Source organism: Ailuropoda melanoleuca, chromosome 7, assembly GCF_002007445.2.
Source record: "Ailuropoda melanoleuca isolate Jingjing chromosome 7, ASM200744v2, whole genome shotgun sequence".
NCBI classification, from domain to species: domain Eukaryota; kingdom Metazoa; phylum Chordata; class Mammalia; order Carnivora; family Ursidae; genus Ailuropoda; species Ailuropoda melanoleuca.
In genome coordinates, this window is record NC_048224.1 from 11,516,171 (window position 1) to 11,534,714 (window position 18,544).

The 18,544-nt window shown below is 38.7% G+C and overlaps 1 protein-coding gene across 5 annotated transcripts in view; it reads left to right on the forward strand.

The window, feature by feature from the left end:
- Window positions 1-18,544, forward strand: part of ADAMTSL1 (ADAMTS like 1) — an 861,688-nt gene that overhangs the window by 604,343 nt on the left and 238,801 nt on the right. For all 5 annotated transcript variants that reach the window (XM_019801253.2, XM_034663958.1, XM_034663959.1 and 2 more), the window contains exon 6: window positions 10,660-10,786. In XM_019801253.2, coding sequence (XP_019656812.2) covers window positions 10,660-10,786 — 127 coding nt within the window. The remainder of the gene's footprint in view (window positions 1-10,659; window positions 10,787-18,544) is intronic.

Below are 18,544 nucleotides of genomic sequence, written 5' to 3' on the forward strand. Positions count from 1 at the left end.
TTGTTTCACATTCTCCAGACACCCTAATTTTGGAAGCAGGGGAGGGAAGAAGACAGCCTGTTAAAGAAAAGTCCGCTGACCATGTGCCGAGAATGAATTCTAGTGTCTGTAGGCACAAATGTCTACACTAAGATAATTCTTAGAATTTCTGCTGAAGACTACTAGACAAACAAATTTAACTAAAAACGATATGCCAAAGAAAAAAAATCTAGATTTTTTTGGAATAAATTTACACAAGCAGTTGGCCCAGACCCTGAAATAAATAAGAAAGGAGCAAAATAAATTAGAACAGGAGCACCTAAGAAATTTAATAGATGTTGGAAATAAGACTTAGCCATTCTCTTTTTCCCTTTCAGGGTGTATTTATCCAGCCATTAAGTAAATTAAATTCTTGATCTCAAAAAAGGCAGTGCTGGAAAACTCTTAAAAATATTTGCAATCTAATAAACTCACTGCTCTTTCTATCAGAGGTCTCGAACCCCTAACATGGACATCTCCCTTTTCTTCCGTTTACTTAATAACATGAAGAGAGAAACACCACAGAACCAGGGGTGATTGCCCAACATCTCTAGAACTGCAGGATAAGCAAGCTAATAAGGAGCACAGGAAAATAACTCTAGCTCAAATAGTAAAGAAAATAGAAACAGGACCCTTGAAAAACAGCACCTGGTCACATCCCATTGCAATGAGTCCTCCTTTAGATTTTAACCACAGAGTGGTTGAAGTACCTACCCTTTGATGAGGGTGGGGATGGGTAGCTTGGAGGTGGAGAAGGACTATGGTTCTGATCCGGCCAGATGACCAGCCACAGGGCTAGAGCCCATGAAGAGTAATGAGAGGAGTCAGGCCTTGGACTATCCAGGCTTAAGTCTCTTAGGAAGAGCCAAAAAATCAGGTACTCAGGAGATTAATTACAAAGTGAGTTTCCAGGTCAGAGCTGGTGTCAGACCTAGGGTGTGGAGCCTAGAGCACTGTGCCTAGTGGAAAAGAGGTAAGAGGGAGACTCACTCAAAAATAATAAACATTTATACCCCAAGGCAATTCTGGAGTAGTGGGTAAAGGACTAGAGACATAGCAGGCAAAGTGACAAGCAGAAATTAAAGTGGAGATTACAGTGCTAATAAAATAATGCATCCGTAGAGATGTTTTCCTTTTTGACAGCTCTTTTTTGGTCTTTGGAACTAGTGGCAGAGAGTTAAAATGGTGGAAGCTGTTGTTATGTTCTAGGGTAGGATAAGGAGGAAATTCTTTGAAACCATAATATATCCCTCTCCCCGGTGGCCTTGTGTATATACAGAATTCATTCATTCATTCATTCAACAAATTTTTATTAGTTTTTATATTATTGGACACTAGGACCTTGTGGTGTTATATTCTAGTAGGAAATAGAAAATAAACAATAAACTTAATAAGTAAACTATATTATAAAAAGAGTGCCATAGAATTAAAAAAAAATAGAATTGTGTAGAACGTGGGTCTGGGATGCAACTTGAAGTGGTCTGGTCAAAGTAGGGCTTATTAAAAAGATGAACGTTTCCAGCAAAGGCTTAAAGGAGGTGTCTACAGAAGAATGTTCCAGTCAGAGGCAATAACCAGTGCTGTCCTAGGACGCGAAAGTGCTTGCTATGTTTGCAGAACAGCAAGGAGAGTGAGCCAGAGGGAGATGAAGTCACAGAGGTAACTCAGATGATGTAGGAGCTTCTGGGCCATTGTAAGGACTCTGGTGAATCCAAGAGGAAAGTGGATCGTCCTACCAGTGATTGGTAAGCCCAGAGGAGAGAGTCTCATGTATTGGAACAATCCCTTTGGAAAATCTTTGCCTGGAAGAAAGGGAATTAATGCCTTCACATATTTTTTTTTTCACACTGTGGTGTTTTAGAGCCTAGGAGAGCTACACCTCTTCCATTTGGCCTGATAACCTGTGGGCATTTACTGGTGTTTCCCAGTGGCATATGTGTGGCTGTTGAAAAAAAGCAACTAATTTTTTTTAAAACCAACTCAGTTGCTCCCCACAAAAAGCAAATTCTGTCCATTGAAAATAATCTTCAAAGCTACTGAATGCAAAGATCCCTCTCTTTTCTTGATGCTCAATCTTAGTACTTAGAGCTGTAGGCTGATGTTGCTTTTGGCAGCAAGCTGTGGCTGACAGAAACATGTTCATCCTCATTCTTCCTGTCTCTTCATTGCCCTTCTAACCCCCAAGAGGAACACAATACATCATGGAATAGAGGAATCACTCCTTGATGCCATAGTGCTGCTCAGCTTGGATTTCAACTCTGGCAACACCAATTCCCAAAAATGTGATCTTGGACAAACTGTTGAACCTTTCTGAGTCTCAGTTTTATTTTTGTAAAAAAAAAAATTGTCTATTTTGTAAAATAGACATAGTTAATCAGGGATATTATGAGGATAATATCAGAGATATTAGGAGAATTAAATGATGTTAACTAGATTTATCGTGGTGATCATTTTTCAATATATATAAATATTGAATCATTACATTTTATACCTGAAACTAATGTTATATATCAATTAATCACAATAAGAAAAAGAATTAAGGGAGAAGATACATATAGCAAGTGTTTGGCAAACACTACTTTACTCTCTCTTCTCTAGGTTGCTTTCCCTTGCTCTACCACTGTATTCATATGACCTTAAGCCTTGGAGATCTTACGCCTTTTCTGTTCTCACCTATTTTGAGGAAATTATCTGATTAAACCCATTCACCCTAGATTGGGACCATGCCTACTACTTATGTGTATTCCCTACAGCACCATAAGAACTAGCATAATGCCTTATGCTCAGTTGGTTTGATTTAATTTAAGTATAATCAACAACTTCACGTGTTACTCCTCCCAAGGGTATTTGAACAACAAACAAAGGACTAAACCAGTGGTTCCCAACTTTGAAACACAAAGGTGTTCTTTATTATTTTTTTCCTATGGGCCTTGTGTTTTGGAAGTTTCCATCTACTCAAAACACTGCATGTATTAAGTAATAATTTGTTTTCCCATTTTATGACTTAAAGACCTGAGTATAAGTATAAAATAAATGCAATAAAGATCAGGATTCAGCTTATTTGTGTAATGAGATGGTTGGGGTTTGGGGGAACTTATGTAGTTTTATGACAGGTAAATATATTTCCACTAGGCTTTGAAAATGCTAAACATAGCTCATGGACCACTATTAGCACCTTTGTGAATGGCCAGGCATATTGTTTTCTCATACTGGAGAGGTGTGAAGCACAGGTATAGATGGGGGTGTACCTTCCCACTTCCTTCCTATATGTTTCCAAGTCACATAGCACAGATGAAGCCGCCTATTCATCCCTGTGCATGAGTCCTGCTCTGGTAGCCATGATCTTGATAAGAATAATCAACCTTGTTATCACCATTCACTATTGCCATAATAAATATTATATAGTGTGTCTTTTCATGATTCAAAGACATCCTCTGATAACCTGTAGTCAGGAATCCCAAGTTGGAATTTTGGTTTTGTTAGTTACCATCTGTGTTACCTTCGGGGAAGTTGTTTTTTTTTTCTTTGAATCTCTGTATTATAATTTGTACTTGAAATCATTCAAATCTTAAGAGAATGTTAATTTTTTTTTCCAACACAAACAGTGTCCAGCTTTACTAAAGATACTTTTCATAAACAATCATGGTATTTCAGGCAGGACATGAACAGACAATCACTAACAGTAGACAACAGCTTTCAAACCCCCTTCTTCAATGGGCTACCAAAGTCAGAAAGCCACTATAAAACCCAATGAAGTCTTTGTTGGAAGCTCTGAACAGGGAAAGTTTAGAGTGAGTGTTGACATTTCACATGTAACATATTGTTTAACAACTTTTCAAAAGCCGACCCTAACTTTCGGGAAATGAAGTGAAAATGGCAGAATTATCAACCTGAATTATGAAGCTAAAAAAGAAATTCTTTTGAGGGATGTTATCTCAATGGTGACACTGTAAAGTCCAGATTGCCTGACATACTGGGGACCGTTTCTTGGGGTCAGTTTCCAATAGGTCTCTGGGCTTAAGGGGGTCAAGGCTAGATGGCTAATACATGTCAACATCAAGGAATCTCTCCTTCTGGGATTTTTTTTGAAGTTTCTCAAAACTAGAAGGGAAAGGTATTTTCTCCCATATCAATCTAGCTTTGGGGATATTCTATTATTGACATATGCTCTTCCCCAAAAACAGCAATGAAGTGTTCTGGTGCTAATGACATAGCTTAAAAAAAAAAAAAAAAGTAAAACAGAATTCTGCATTTTAATAAAACTTGATAACTGTACAGTCATCAGAAGTACACAGTTATCAAAAATGCGCACACTTCACTTGGCATCTCCAGCCCCTTCAACTTCTGTGCCTGATCCGTTTTGGATGCAGCCACATGTGGGCTTTTGTCAATCCGGGGGTCATTCTCGCCTCTTCTTCGTGCTGCTCAAGAATGCTATTTTTGAGAGAGGTATTTGTGGCGAATCATCCAAAAGATGGTCAGCTAGTTCATTTCTCTGACTCTGGAATAGTAAGTTGGTGTCGTCTCCTCCAACGACAGCCATAGTCTATTGAATTTGGCTTCATGGGTACAATGCCATAGAAGATTTGGAGCCATGTAAAATCTCAGTGGCAAAGGGTGCTACAGTTGATTAGCAATGTCTGTCATGGGTCCTGGCAGGAAAAATAGCTGCACATGTGCCATATTTTTGCCAACCCAGCCCTACGTGTTATAAAGTCTATTCGTAGATTAAGTCTGACCATCACAATGCTCTGTACCTGGACGATTTGTTTTGGCTCCTTAAAATTTGCTTTTACCAAATGTTCCCTGACTATTAGGGTTCTTCAAAGATTATTGAAGAGCCAGTTCTTTGAAAGGTCTTGTGTTTATTTGCTGAGGTGTTATTGGGACACTGTTACATGGCATTGTCTTTCAGAAAACTCACAGCAGATGTACATCTAGGATTTCAGTACTTTGAGTAATAATGGTTCTCCTGAGCCAGTTTGTCATTCATTCATTACATAAATATTTATTGAGTGTCTCCTACAAGGAACACATTATCCTATACATTTTCTAAAAGATCCAGTAAATGCTATAACTCTTGCGATTGCTCGTGTTTTTCCTCTCTTTTAGGAAGCTCATATCCAGATATGTAACCCCCATTTAGCAAATGTGTATGACTTCACAGTATGTATTCTGTATAATTCTCCCCTTTCTGGCTTTAACTCATCTTTCTTATTTTTCTCTTTGCCCCATATTCCCGTTTGTGCTTGTTTTTATTTTATTGTCTTGTATTATATGTATATGCTATAAATATTTTTGCAAAAAGGTAAAACATAAACAAGTCAGTCAATATCTACATCTTTTGAGGATAAGGTTAAGGATACACTATCTTCCCTATTAACATAAGTAGTAAATGAGTTATAATGTATGTAAGAGCACACTCTTCCCCATAAAGTTCTATCTGAGCTAAATAATTATAAATAAGAGCAGCTGTGATCAGATTCACATTATTTGATTTTCCATATTTGTCTTTCCCCGTGCTGAAAATAAAGGGATTTAAACGTTTCTTACCTCATGGTGTTGGATCAAGAAAAGCTTGACATCACTGGCTCAGTATTTGATGCTAGAAGTTGAGGTCCTTATGGGAAACCATTTGAAATGTGGCCAGTGTGAACCCATCTAAGCACGTCATTTTGGGGCATGGTATCGGCTTATGGGTTGTGTTTATTTACATTCTCCAAATTATTCAGATGATAATCTTTTTCCTCTGGCTCCTAGTGAAGACATTTTATTATACATACTTCAGTGTCTAGAGAATTTGAGTCTTGTGGTCTGCCTGTTCACTTGCTATCAGCTCTGTAAAACTAAGGGAGAGCCTCCTATCAGCACACAGAATAGCCCTGATACCTAAAATCCACGCGACATGCTTGAAGTCTGTAAGCTAATGATAATTAGATATTATCATCCTAGTTTTTGCTTAGTGTGGGTTTTCCCCCTTCCCTTTAGTAAATCCTGAAGGAGAATGAAGAAAAATCAGCAGTGTTAAATCTGTATGTTCTACTCAAAAATAGGATGAAGGATTGCATGTCTGTGTTTATATATATGTACATATATATGCTAAAAGCCTACAGTCAAGATTGCAAGGCAAAAGTTGATGACCCCCTAATGGTGTTTAAACAACAAAAACGTCTTGGAGCTTTTCACTTTCTATGTCACCTGAGATAAAAGTTTTATTAAAAAAAAAAAAAAAAGCAACACTGTGGATACAGAGGAGGTTAGAGCACTGTACCGAGTTGACACCTAGTAGCAGAATACGAGTAAAATACTCTTCAAAATACTGAGCTAGTTTTCCACCCTTTACAAAAAAATTCTGTGTAGTTGCCAAAGTTATGAGTGGTCATTATCTCACTTTAATGTTTTGTCCAGAATGGGGTGGGTCTGGGAACTCAGTGACCTGAACATTGCCTTCCGTGACATTTCACTAATAATGAGCATAGGTGCACTTGGGAAATAGTCTCTTAAAAATATTAGCCCTTTACTGTAATTCTTGTTCGTGCATCAGGACAGAGGATTCGGTTTGACCTGTAGTTGTCATCAATGGTATGTTTGTTTCTCTGTGTACACAGATACAAACAAGCACACAGATATCCATACATGCACATTTTTGTCTACATGTGTTTCATCAATGACTGCAGTCTAAGGCCTGCCTACCTGTAACCTACAATGGCTTCTTTAACAAATCATTACGTTTGCTGTGTGTTTCATTGATTCACCAGCATTCACTGTGCATGTCAAATGTCAAACACTGTGCCAAACATCTGAAATACAAAGATAAACGAAACATGGCCTCTCAAATAGCCCGTGATCTGGTATAGAAACAGACATATCAATAGATTAAACTCAATATAAGTTATACAACTATTTGAATTGGGTGTATATAAAAGAAACCCCAAAGTAAGAATGGCTTAAGCACATAAGAGATTTACTGTCTCACACACACACACACACAAAAAAAGAAGTCAAGATGTGATCAGGTGAAAGACCCAGGCTCTTTTTTTCTGTTCTGCCCTCCTTACTGCAAGGCTTCTGTTCTCAGGAGTGTCTCGTTTTTCAATATAGCACCTGAAGCCAACAGGTAGGACCAAGAGTAGAGGGCAGGTGGGGTCATCTAAGTCAGCTTCTTTTAAGTCTTCCCAGAAGTCCACACAACCCTTCCACTTTTATTTCACTAATTATAAGTTAGTCACAAAGCCCATGAAAAAATGTATTCTTGAAACTGGACATGTTGCCACCCCAAGTAAAATTGGAGTTCTGAGAAGAATAGGGAAGATAGATGTTGGGTGGCAACGAGTAATCTCTGCCACAAGGAGTTATGAACAAATGGCTGAGGAAGCATGGAGTAATAAAGCCACTGACTCTGGAATCTAGAAAAGCCTTGTTTGAGGAGGAGACACTTAATTTGGGATTTGAAGGATGAATAGGAGTTTGCTAAATAAGGAGTTGGAGAAGAGCACTTTAGGCAGAAATGTAGTATGTGCAGAAGTACAGAGAGAGTTGTCATTATAACTGCCAAATAAGCCCATCTCTGTACTTCTGTTTTTTCTTTGTTATTAATAATAGCTCTCAGTGTAACAGTTCAACTAATTTTTAATCTGTTATTCCAGATCAACAGGTTGAGACAAACTGAAATATGTCAATTATGATTTTCTTGATATAACTGCAAACAGTTTTCCACTTGGACCAAAATAAGGACACTTTATCTGATGATAAAGTATTCCCATGTTTTAAAAATAATTGAGTTAGAATATTTTGGCAGCTTAAAAAGGAATTGATACAAAGGGGAAAAAGTGTGTCAGGGAGATGTTTGTCTTTTCAATTCTGAAGTTAAAGCCCAGTTAGAACTCAGTTGGTTCATATCCTGAGGTCCATAAACCTACATCAAGGGCACCAAGTTGGTGGTCTGGTCAAGTTAGCCTTAAAGAATGTCACCTTCTATTTAGCTGACCCTAATAGATTGTTACTTTGGATCTGTGAAGCTGAATTGTTCTTTTCTTAAAATGGCTTTGGAGCCATAAGAAGTCTTTAGGATTAGAGAGAGATTTTCATGGTAATCTCCTATTTGGCTTCTTTAGAGACATCAGAGACCATTAAAAATTTTCCAGAGAAAGTTGAATCCTTTGAGAAACCTGAAATTTCTGTAAGGAATAAACATAGTTATATTTGAGACACCTGAGAGTGTAAATTTCCATGCCCCCTGCCTATCACCCTTCCATAGTGCTGAGTATTTTACAAGATTAAGGTCATCTCTTTCCAATCCCAAAGAACAACAGCTTTGAATACTGCCAAAATTAGGATTGCCATGTTTTGTTTTGTTTTTTTCCAAAGGATTTGACCCTACTAAGGCAATCATATGGTTTAGTCTCCTGACATTGTTTATTTTCATTTTTGTTTTTTGCCAACTTTGGTTTTGGGTTACTTACTAAGTAGCTGGTATCTGCACATGACCAAATTGTGCAGTACACCTCACCGCAACACCTCCCTTTTGTCTCGTTAACTCTGGCACCTCATTCATATCTCAGCTCCGAAGACTCTTCTTCAGGAAATTCTTCTCTGGCCTCTCTAACCAGATCAAATTCTCCATATTTTATGTTCTCGGAGTATCATGTATCTGTGTTGTATAGTTTGTCTCATGATTATCATTTTACATTTATTGTGTGTGATGATTTGAATATGTGCGTCCACTACTAAACTCTAAGTCCCCTGAGGGGAGGCCCTCGCGTGCTTAAACTCACCTTTGGGTTTTGCTCCTAGCACAGTGCCTGGCCCATAGCAGATCCTGATCATTGCTGGCTAAATGGTTAAACGATTTTTTGGGTCGTGGTGGTAAATAAGTTACTTCTCCACTCCCACTTCACACGGTGTTCAGAATACGAGTGAATATGGAATTACTCAGCTCCTGTGTGGGTTCACCTACAGATAAAAATTTTGAAAATAATTTTACTCCAACTCCATAGAGGTACATCAATGAACTCTTAAGCCAGCATGTGTTGGCTCTGCATGGATGAAGCTTGGGTGAATTCTGAAGTGGCTTCACTGTAGCCTGTGAACATATTGAGGTGAATTGCAGACTACAATGAACCCCTGAGGACAGAACCAGCCCACCTTTGCTCCCCATTTAAGAGCTGGGCACTATGTTTTTTTGACATCTTTGCATTTCAAAAAATGTACAATCGTTGAAGGAATTACTGCTTTGGCATTTATTTTAAAAGATGCCTGTATGCCTGTGTATAAAAAAAAATACACATTACCACATTTAAAAAATACACCACATATATAATGCAATGAGAAATAACTGTATTTTTCAAACCTTTGCCTAAACATGTGATTGCAATTATTAATTAAAACTACAAAAAGGAAAATCAAGCCTCAAAGAGAGGTCATATTAACAACTGGATTTTTGAAAGACAGAATGAATTGTGGGGACTTTGTGGAAAGAAGCCCCCTCAAATGTCACTGCAGTTCTCATTTTATTTTTGTCAATGACAGTAGTTGAAGTCATTTGGAAGCGGAATAGGTCTTTTGATAATAGATCTAAATAGAACTATAGAAGTACAACCTGATACAGTTTGGATTTGATTTTTTTTAACTTGAACATTGAAAAGGAAAGAGTAAAAGCACAAATGAGTTTGCCCATATACATGATGAGTGCTTGTGATTTTGTTAAGCCTGATTTGGACTAAGCATAAATATTTAGTTAGATGTTCTTAGAACTCAGCTACTTATTAGCAAAGTGACCTTGGCCAGATTCATGGTCTCAGCTCTAAAATGGAGATATCTTACGTGATCGTTCTCGGAATTAATGAGATACCTGTATTGCGCCTGGTAGGACATAGCCAGGAAAAAAGGGCCTCAGTATTGGTTATCTCTGCTGCCCTCCACATCAACCCTCTTCTCCTACCACACACACATAACAATAATCTTGCTTCTGTGGGCAGGTTCTGTGATTGTTTCTCTTTTCTTAGTTGAACTGCTAGCTAGAAAAGAAACTATTTTCATTATCATTCAGCAGCCTTGGTAGTTCAGTGGTAGAATTCTCGCCTGCCATTATCATTCAGCAAATTCCTATTGAGGGCTTAACAGTTTGCTGAACACAATGCTGGTCGCTTGGAGTACATCAGTGGACCTAACATACCAAACCCCTACGCTTACACAGCTTATAGTCTAAGGAACAATGTGGAACATGAAATTTTTCCTTTCACAATTGAATTTTTGTAATTTTAGTGAATCATAATTATTGACACCGGGAATGATTTTTTAATTAAGTCTCTTAATTAATAATATCAATAGGTCAGGATCTTCCTCTCTCCCTTTCTTCTCCACTGCCTGCCTCTGTCCTCTCTCTCTCTCTCTCTCTTTTTCTCCCTCTCTCCCCACACCCTTCTTTCTGTTTATATATTTGAACTGTAAAAACATCTTTGTCTATGCTCTGTTTTTTTCTTCCTTAGCTTGATTGAAATTCCAGCTGAATTCATTCCCCTCTATGGGAAGCATGTTTTACGTTTCCTCAAAAATGAAGGGAGGGTCATCGAGTGGCCATGGGCCTCACGATGGATCCCTACAGTAGGCACCTGGTTGAATGACACTTCTCTTTCCTGTTAGATTGTTGGCTGTGATCACCAGCTGGGAAGCACCATCAAGGAGGATAACTGTGGAGTCTGCAACGGGGATGGGTCCACCTGCCGGCTGGTCCGAGGGCAGTATAAATCCCAGCTCTCCGCAACCAAATGTAAGACACTATAGGGATGGGGCAATCTTGGGGATTGTGGGCTGATTAATATCTCCCAGGGTCGTGCTGGCTCCCCTCAGCAACTAGGAATAAGGCCACCACCTAAATGAAGACGGACCTGAACATATTATAGAAAGCTTCATGTTCCTGCTTTGTGTATTAGTTTAGGTAGAACAAGTCAGGTAACCCGTGGCAACCCCAAGGGGGAAACCTTTCTTTGGTGGTGCAGCAGGAGTGAAGGACATGTGGATCAAAATACACTCTATTTACAAACGTAGACTTGCTGCCCACCGTGAGGACCGACTGCACCCAAGCCCCCGCCTGATACGTAATCTGATGACCCTGATGGGAATATAGCAGGGAGAATGTGTAAATCTAAACAAATTCACTCCTACCACCATGAAATCATACTGTCTTCATTTACAAGATGACCTTTGGTTGGTGCTGATCACAGGTTCTTTCAGAATTAATATCGGACAGTGATTATATGAAGCCGTGTATTGACTCTTATGTATACTAGCACAATGAATGTACGCTTCTATACAGTATGTGCTGGGAACTTTGCACGATCATCTCATTTTATCCCGATAACAACCTTATAGCAAGGCATTATCCTTATGTTATGAACAAGATAACTGAAGCTGAGACAGATGATGTGACTTGCTCGGAGTCACACAACTCTAAATGGTAGAGCCAACATTCAAGCCCAGAGTCCGATTCCAGAGCCTAAGCCCTTACTCATTTCTCTGGACTGTCCCACAACCTTGCTGATTATTTTCATGGTGGGACATTTTAAAGCAATTAGATGGATCAAGACAAGTACCTCAGATGTCTGCCCAGCTGGGTCTTGTGAGGGTAGATGGCACATGTCTAGTGATACCTAAGACATCCGGGCGGTCACACAGCGACCCAGATCATTTTACAAAACACTGTCCTCTGTGACAATCCCTGCTCTAAGTGCTGCATCAAAAAAGATGAAATAAGGGAATTCCTATACTCAAAGAATAATTTGACCTTGCTCGGTAGACTGTCTCCAAATTTTGCCATTATCCAGAATCCTTCAAGAGATCTTTGATTGAGTATCATTGCGCATGTCTCGCCTCCTTGGGAACTGAGAATGCATATCTTTTACTGAATGTGGTTTTGTTCTCTCTATGTGTTGACTAGCTGGGAAAAGACAATTGACATTTGGCAGGGTCTGTGGCTTTAAATGGACTTGTCGGTCAAGAAAAAAGGCAGCGGACACTAAAGAACTCTTCCCAGAAATCAGGAACAGGCAGATTGCCCAAAGGACTAGGCTCTAGGGAAGGAGGGGTGGTAGCAAGAAAGACTAGGGACTTTTAAACACAAGAAACATTGGAGGTACCAGCTTAGGGAACTTCACATGCTAACACCCCTGCCAGCAGTGAAAAATGTGAATCTGGGGGGGAAAAAAAGACTCTGGCAGAGAGAATGAAGGATGAGGTAAGTTAGACATTGATATAGTACATTCAGGTGAGATTTTTTTTTTTCATGTGTTTCATAGAAGCGTCTTCTATACGATGAAAAATTAAAGAATTTGGAAGATGAAAACCAGAGGATAGAGGCATAATTCTTTTGTAAATCTCTGAAGTCATGGTGGGATATTTGGGGGGGGGGATCGCATTTAAAAAGTCACTTTTATAAAACACTTTAAGAAATCCTGGAAGAGTTCAAATCTTTCTAATTATTTATGTCATGTAATTGAATCAGTGCTCATTATCTAGGAATCTAGGAATTTCTGCTAGACACAGAAAAATGAGATGGCTTGCTTTTGTGCCATAAATGCTGTATAGCAGGCTTAGGGGTAGGGGATCCTCCCTCCGTCCCCACTCATGCCCTCTCCCTGAACACTCTGCCTGGATAGATATTAGGGGGTCATCAGGGACTTCCGGGGCCTCAATCGCTGGAATAACGTGGAGAAGCACTGAAAGAACAAACTGAAGCAAATTAAGAGCCATAAGTCATCCCCAGATCTGCAAATAGATATTTCAATGAAAAGTGCTCTATTCAAGACAGAGGGTAGGTAAACTCTATAACACACAGCCTGATGATTATCCATAATGACAAAATGCAATTGATTCATTTACCTTAGCACTGATGATGCCTCATGACAAAATGAATTATATCAATAAAGCCCAACATATGCACGCACCTCACCACAATCTATAGCAGATGCTGAGCAAACTGCCTCGTTTATGTTTTCTCCACCCCAGAAGAACCTTCCACCCTATATTTACAGACTGCGAGGTGACCCACAGGCAGGGAAGATTAGACCACTCTACGGGGCCCAGGGTGCTGGCCAGGTGAGCAGCGTTCCACCCGTGAAGGCCTGGTGGACCTGTGCCAGCTCTCTCCCCTCTGCTCTGCCAAAAGGCACTGTAAGCCAGCCACATGCTCTTTGCGAACTCCTAGCACTCGGATTCCCCACATTGAACTCATTTTCTTCTGAACTTATATCCAAGATTTTTTTTTTTTAATGTTATCAAGCCTTGGGGGAACAAAGAGAAAACAGAAGAGTGGAGAAAGACCGTGGCGGGAAGTGCCAGAAGGAAAAAGAGAAGTAGGAGGAACTTATCCAATGGCTGCCATTTGCTGGCAAATAAAAAAGAAACCATCTTTGTATCAAAAGACAATGTAATTGCCTAATACAAATACAGACAAGAAAGAGAGCTAGATCAAGGCACATTTTCCCCCTTTTTAAAGGAAAAGGCTGTCCACTGATAGCATTCAATCTTTCCATTTTGCTTGGTCACTTCTTTTCAACTTCACCAGCCCAACAACAACAACAACAAAGAATAAATTTAACTAGCATTAACTTTTGATTCTTGAAATTAAAGGCTCACTTTCTTGCAAATTGTATTGGCTTGTACCCTATTACATATTTTCCAAGTATATGCAACATACTTAGAACTACAGCCAGTCTATTTGCTCTCAATTTAATGTCTCCAGCTTTGCAAACCTCTCATATGAATTTGTGTGTTTTGAAATCACCTGGATATCCCAAAACTCCTGAGGGATGGACAGAAAAAAATAGACAAAACGAAAACTAAATAAAATGTGGTGCCATATGGTGATAGGAGTCTTGGAAAAAAGTAAAGCAGGGAAGAAGAATAGGAGATAAGGCTGAGCTGGCAGCCGAGGGTGTTACAGGGAGTTGCAATACCAAGTAGGTTGGTAAGGAAAGGACTCATTGATAAGATGGCACCTGAACTAGGATCCGAGGTCACCATGCAGAAGTCAGGGGAAAGAGAATTGCAGTCATAGAGAAAGGCAAGTACAAAGGCCCTGAGGTAAACACATTCTCGACGTATTTCTTGAAATGCAAAGAGGCTAAAAAGAATTCACAGAAGAAATAAAATCCATTGGTACAGGACTCTTTTGTTTTTAAACAGCTGTATTGTGGTATAAATGACATACAGTAAACTGGATATTAAAAGTGCTCAACTTTCTGAATTTTTACACATGCATACACCAGTGAAACCAAACATACCCATCATCCCGAAAGTTTTCTTGTGCCCCTCGTAATCCTTCCCTTGTGCTCTCCTGGCCCTGTCCCCTGGCAACCACTGATCTTTTTGTCACTGTAGATTTAATTGCATTTTCCTGAATTTTATATAAGTGGAACTATACAATATATACTGTTGTCTAAATGGCTTCTTTCATTCACCATAGTTACTCTGAGATTCATTAAATGTTGTAGCATTTAGTAGTTTATTGTCTTTTATTGCTGTGTAGTAATCCCAATGTATGGGCATACCACAGTTGTTTATCCATTCACCTGTTGACAGGCATTTGGGTTGTTTTCACTTGGAGGTCTTATAAATAAAGGTGCTATGAACATTCATGTATGCATTTTTGTATGGACATATGCTTTCATATCTCTTGTGTAAATTCCTGGGAGTTGAATGGCTAGATCATACGGTAGATATATATTTGACATTTTAAGAAACTGCTAGACTTTTTTCCAGAGTGCTTACTATTTTGCATTTCTACCAGCAGTGTATAAGAGTTTCACTTGCTCCACATTCTTGCTATCACTTGATATTGTCAGTATTTTTTTTTAGCCATTCTAATTGGTGCATAGTAGTATCTCATCATTGTTTTAATTCACATTTTCCTAATGTCTAATGGTGTAGAATATCTTTTCATGTTGTATTAGTTTCCAGTTGCTGCTGTTTCAAATTGCCACAAACCTGGTGTCTCAAAGCAACACATTTATTATTTTATGGTTCTAGAGGGTCAGAACTCTGAAATGGGTCTTGTTAAGATAAATTCACGGTGTTAAGCAGGGCTGTGCTCCTTCTGAAAGTTCTAGGAGCTAATTCATTTTCTTTGATTTTTTGCTTTTCTAGCTTCTGTTAGGTTATCTATGTTCCTTGGCAGCTTAAGGGCCTGCAGTGCAAAACCTTTAGTTCTCCTTCTATCTCTGATCTCTTCTGCCTCTCTCCCAGGTTAAAGAACTCTTGTGATTACATTGGACCCGCCCAGATAATCCAAGATAATCTCCTTATTTTAAAGACAGCTGATTACCAGTCTTAATTTCATCGGCAATCTTAATTCCCCCTTTCCATGTAACATAACATATTGATAGGTTCTGGGGATTAGGACATGGTCCTCTTCGGCAGAGCAAGGGGGTAAAATTATACTGCCTATTACAGAAGTGCTTATTTCTTCTTCGATGTGGTGTAGGTTCAAGTCCTTTGCCCAGTTTTTAAATGGGTTTGATTTCCTACCATTCAATGTTGAGAATTCTTTTTGCATTCTGGGTACAAGTCCTTTGCTGGATGTGTGATTTGAAAATATTTTCTCTCCATAGGTAGCTTTTTTCCCCCCAAAACTGGCTTAATATTAGCTCTCACAGAGTAAAAGCTTCTATTTTTTATGAAGACCAGTGGTCAGTTTTTTCTTGCTAGGACTATGACTTTAACATTGTACATAAGAACTCCTTGTCTAATCCCAGGTCACAAATTTTCTCCTATATTTTCCTCTAAAAGTGTTATAGTTTTATATTTTGGCTTTTACATCAATGACCTATTTTCAGTTAATTTTTGTGTAAGGTATATCTCAGTATTATAAGATATATCTAGGTTAATTTTTTTTGGCATAAGGATGTCCAACTCTTCCAGCCCCATTTGTTGCAAAGATGTCCTTTTCTCTTTTGAATTGCCTTTAAAACTTTGTCAAAAGTCCACTGGACATTTCTGCATGGGCCTTTTCTTGGACTCTGTATTCTGATCTATGTGTCAGTACTTCACCAATACCGACCGCATTGTCTTTGTCACTCTAGCTTTAAGGGAAGTCTCAAAATCAAGTGATTTGATCCCTCCAACTCTACCCTTCTTAAACTCATTTGGCTATTCTATAGTAATTTCTTTGCCTTTCCGTATAAATTTTTCAATCTGCTTGTCCAAATCTATAAAAAATCTTGTTGAAATTTTGATTTACAGTTTTGTTAATTCTAAAGATTGAGATATGGGGAATTGACATCTTTACTATGTTAAGTCATTTAACCTATGAGCACTTCATGGCTATCCATTTCTTTTTTTTTTTTTTTTAAAGATTTTTATTTATTTATTCGACAGAGATAGAAACAGCCAGCGAGAGAGGGAACACAAGCAGGGGGAGAGGGAGAGGAAGAAGCAGGCTCACAGCGGAGGAGCCTGATGTGGGGCTCGGATCCCATAACGCTGGGATCACGCCCTGAGCCGAAGGCAGACGCTTAACCGCTGTGCCACCCAGGCGCCCCAATGGCTATCCATTTCTTTAGGTCTTCTCTCATTCCTTTCATAGGCCTTTATTGGTTTTCAGCATACATATCCTTTATTTGAGTTAAATTTGTACCTCTTTCATTTTCTTGCCCTATTGCGTTGGCATTTTGTTTGTTATTTCAATTTCCAATTGTCTACTTCTAGTTTATTTTTGTGTGTTGGCTGTGTATTTTGCGAACTTGCTAATTCACTTCTTCTGAGGGTTTTGGATTTTCTACATAAACAATCATGTTGTTTTACAAATAAGGATGGTTTTACTTTTTCCTTTTCAAATTGTAAACCAGTTATTTATTTTTATGGCCTTATTGCACTGGCAAGGATATCCAATATGATGCTGGATATAAGAGGCAAGAGTGGATATCCTCATCTCATTTCCAATTTTAAGAGGGAAAGCATTCGATTTCTCACCATTGAGTATGAAGTTAGCTGTAGGTTTTTTTGCAGATAACTTTTATCACATTGAGGAAGTTCTTTTTTATTCCTACTGTGCTGAGAGTTCTTATAATGAATGGATGCTGAATTTTGTCCTGCTTTTTCTGCCTCAAATGTTGTGATCATATGGTTTTTCTTCCTTAGACTTTCATTGTGATGGACAACATTAATTGGTTTTCAAATAAAGAATCAGCCTTGCTTTCGTGGGATAAACTCTGCTTCTTTATATACATCACTGGATTTGAAATGCAGTGTTTTGTTTGAGGGTTTTTTACATCTATATTCATGAGAGATAGTTGTCTGTAGGATCCTTATACCATCTTTGTCTAATTTTGATAGCAGTGTAATGCTGACTTCATAAAGTGAGTTGGGAAATGATTTCTCCTCTGTTTTTTTTTTTAAAGATTGCATAAAATTGATATTATTTCTTCTTTAAATGCTTTATAGCATTCACAATTGAAATTCTCTGAGCCTGAAGATTTTTTTGTATGTGTACTTAAGTTTTTGAACCTATGGAATAAAGTTATAGTAAATATTTTAATGTCTATCCTGCATTTCAATTGACTGATTTTTTTCTTCAGGAAAAATTTTTTTGGCTTCTCTGCATGCCTGGTAATTTCTGACCTGATTCCAGATATTACAAATTTTATCCTGTTGGATACTAGATATTTTCGTATACCTGTAAATATTTTTTCAGTTTTGTTCTGGAAGCAGTGAAGCTACTTGGAATCAGTTTGATCCTTTTGGGTCTTAAAATTTGGTTGGCAAGTCCAAAGCCATGTTTGGCTGGTGCTAATTGTCCCCTGCTGCAGAGGCAAGACCCTTCTACTGCTCAGTGTCCCATGAGTTATAAAGTTTTCTAGCGTGGCTAGTGGATAAGATACTATTCCCAGCCCTATATGCATGCCAGGTAGTCATTTCTATAATTTGTTTTTGTGGTTATGTCCCCAGCCTCAGCTAGTTTCTTTATATGCATGTCTTGATTAGCACGGGTATGCTGCCGGATACCCAAAGGGAATAATTTTTTAAAATTATATAATAGCATTTATCATTAGCATGTCACATAAGTATTTTTTCTATGTCAGGTAAATATTTCTCCCAGTTTTCTTGAGAAATGATTGACATACATCACTGTGTAAGTTTGAAGTGTACAACGTGATGGGAAGACGCTCTTAAATCTCCAGAATTGTCTCTCTGTGTAGCTCTCTTCCCTCTGGTAATCTGTCATTCAAACTCTAGCCGCCTTGATCTTCTTGGATTCTCAGCTTTGTCTCCTCGACTCAGGGAATCCTCCAGGCTTGGCGTTCCCACCTCCTATGCTGCAGCCGGGAAAGTCTGTCAAAGCAGGAAGCCAGGGCAGTGTTAAGGCTCACCTCTCTTGTTTCCTGATTCTTGGGGATTTCTGCCCTTCTTTGCCTGATAGCCAGTGTCTTGAAAGCCATGGTTTTATATAATTTTCTGACTTTTTGGTTGTTTCCCAGCAGAAAACTAAGTCTGGGTGCAGTTATTCCATCTTGTCAGGAACCAGAAGTCTTGA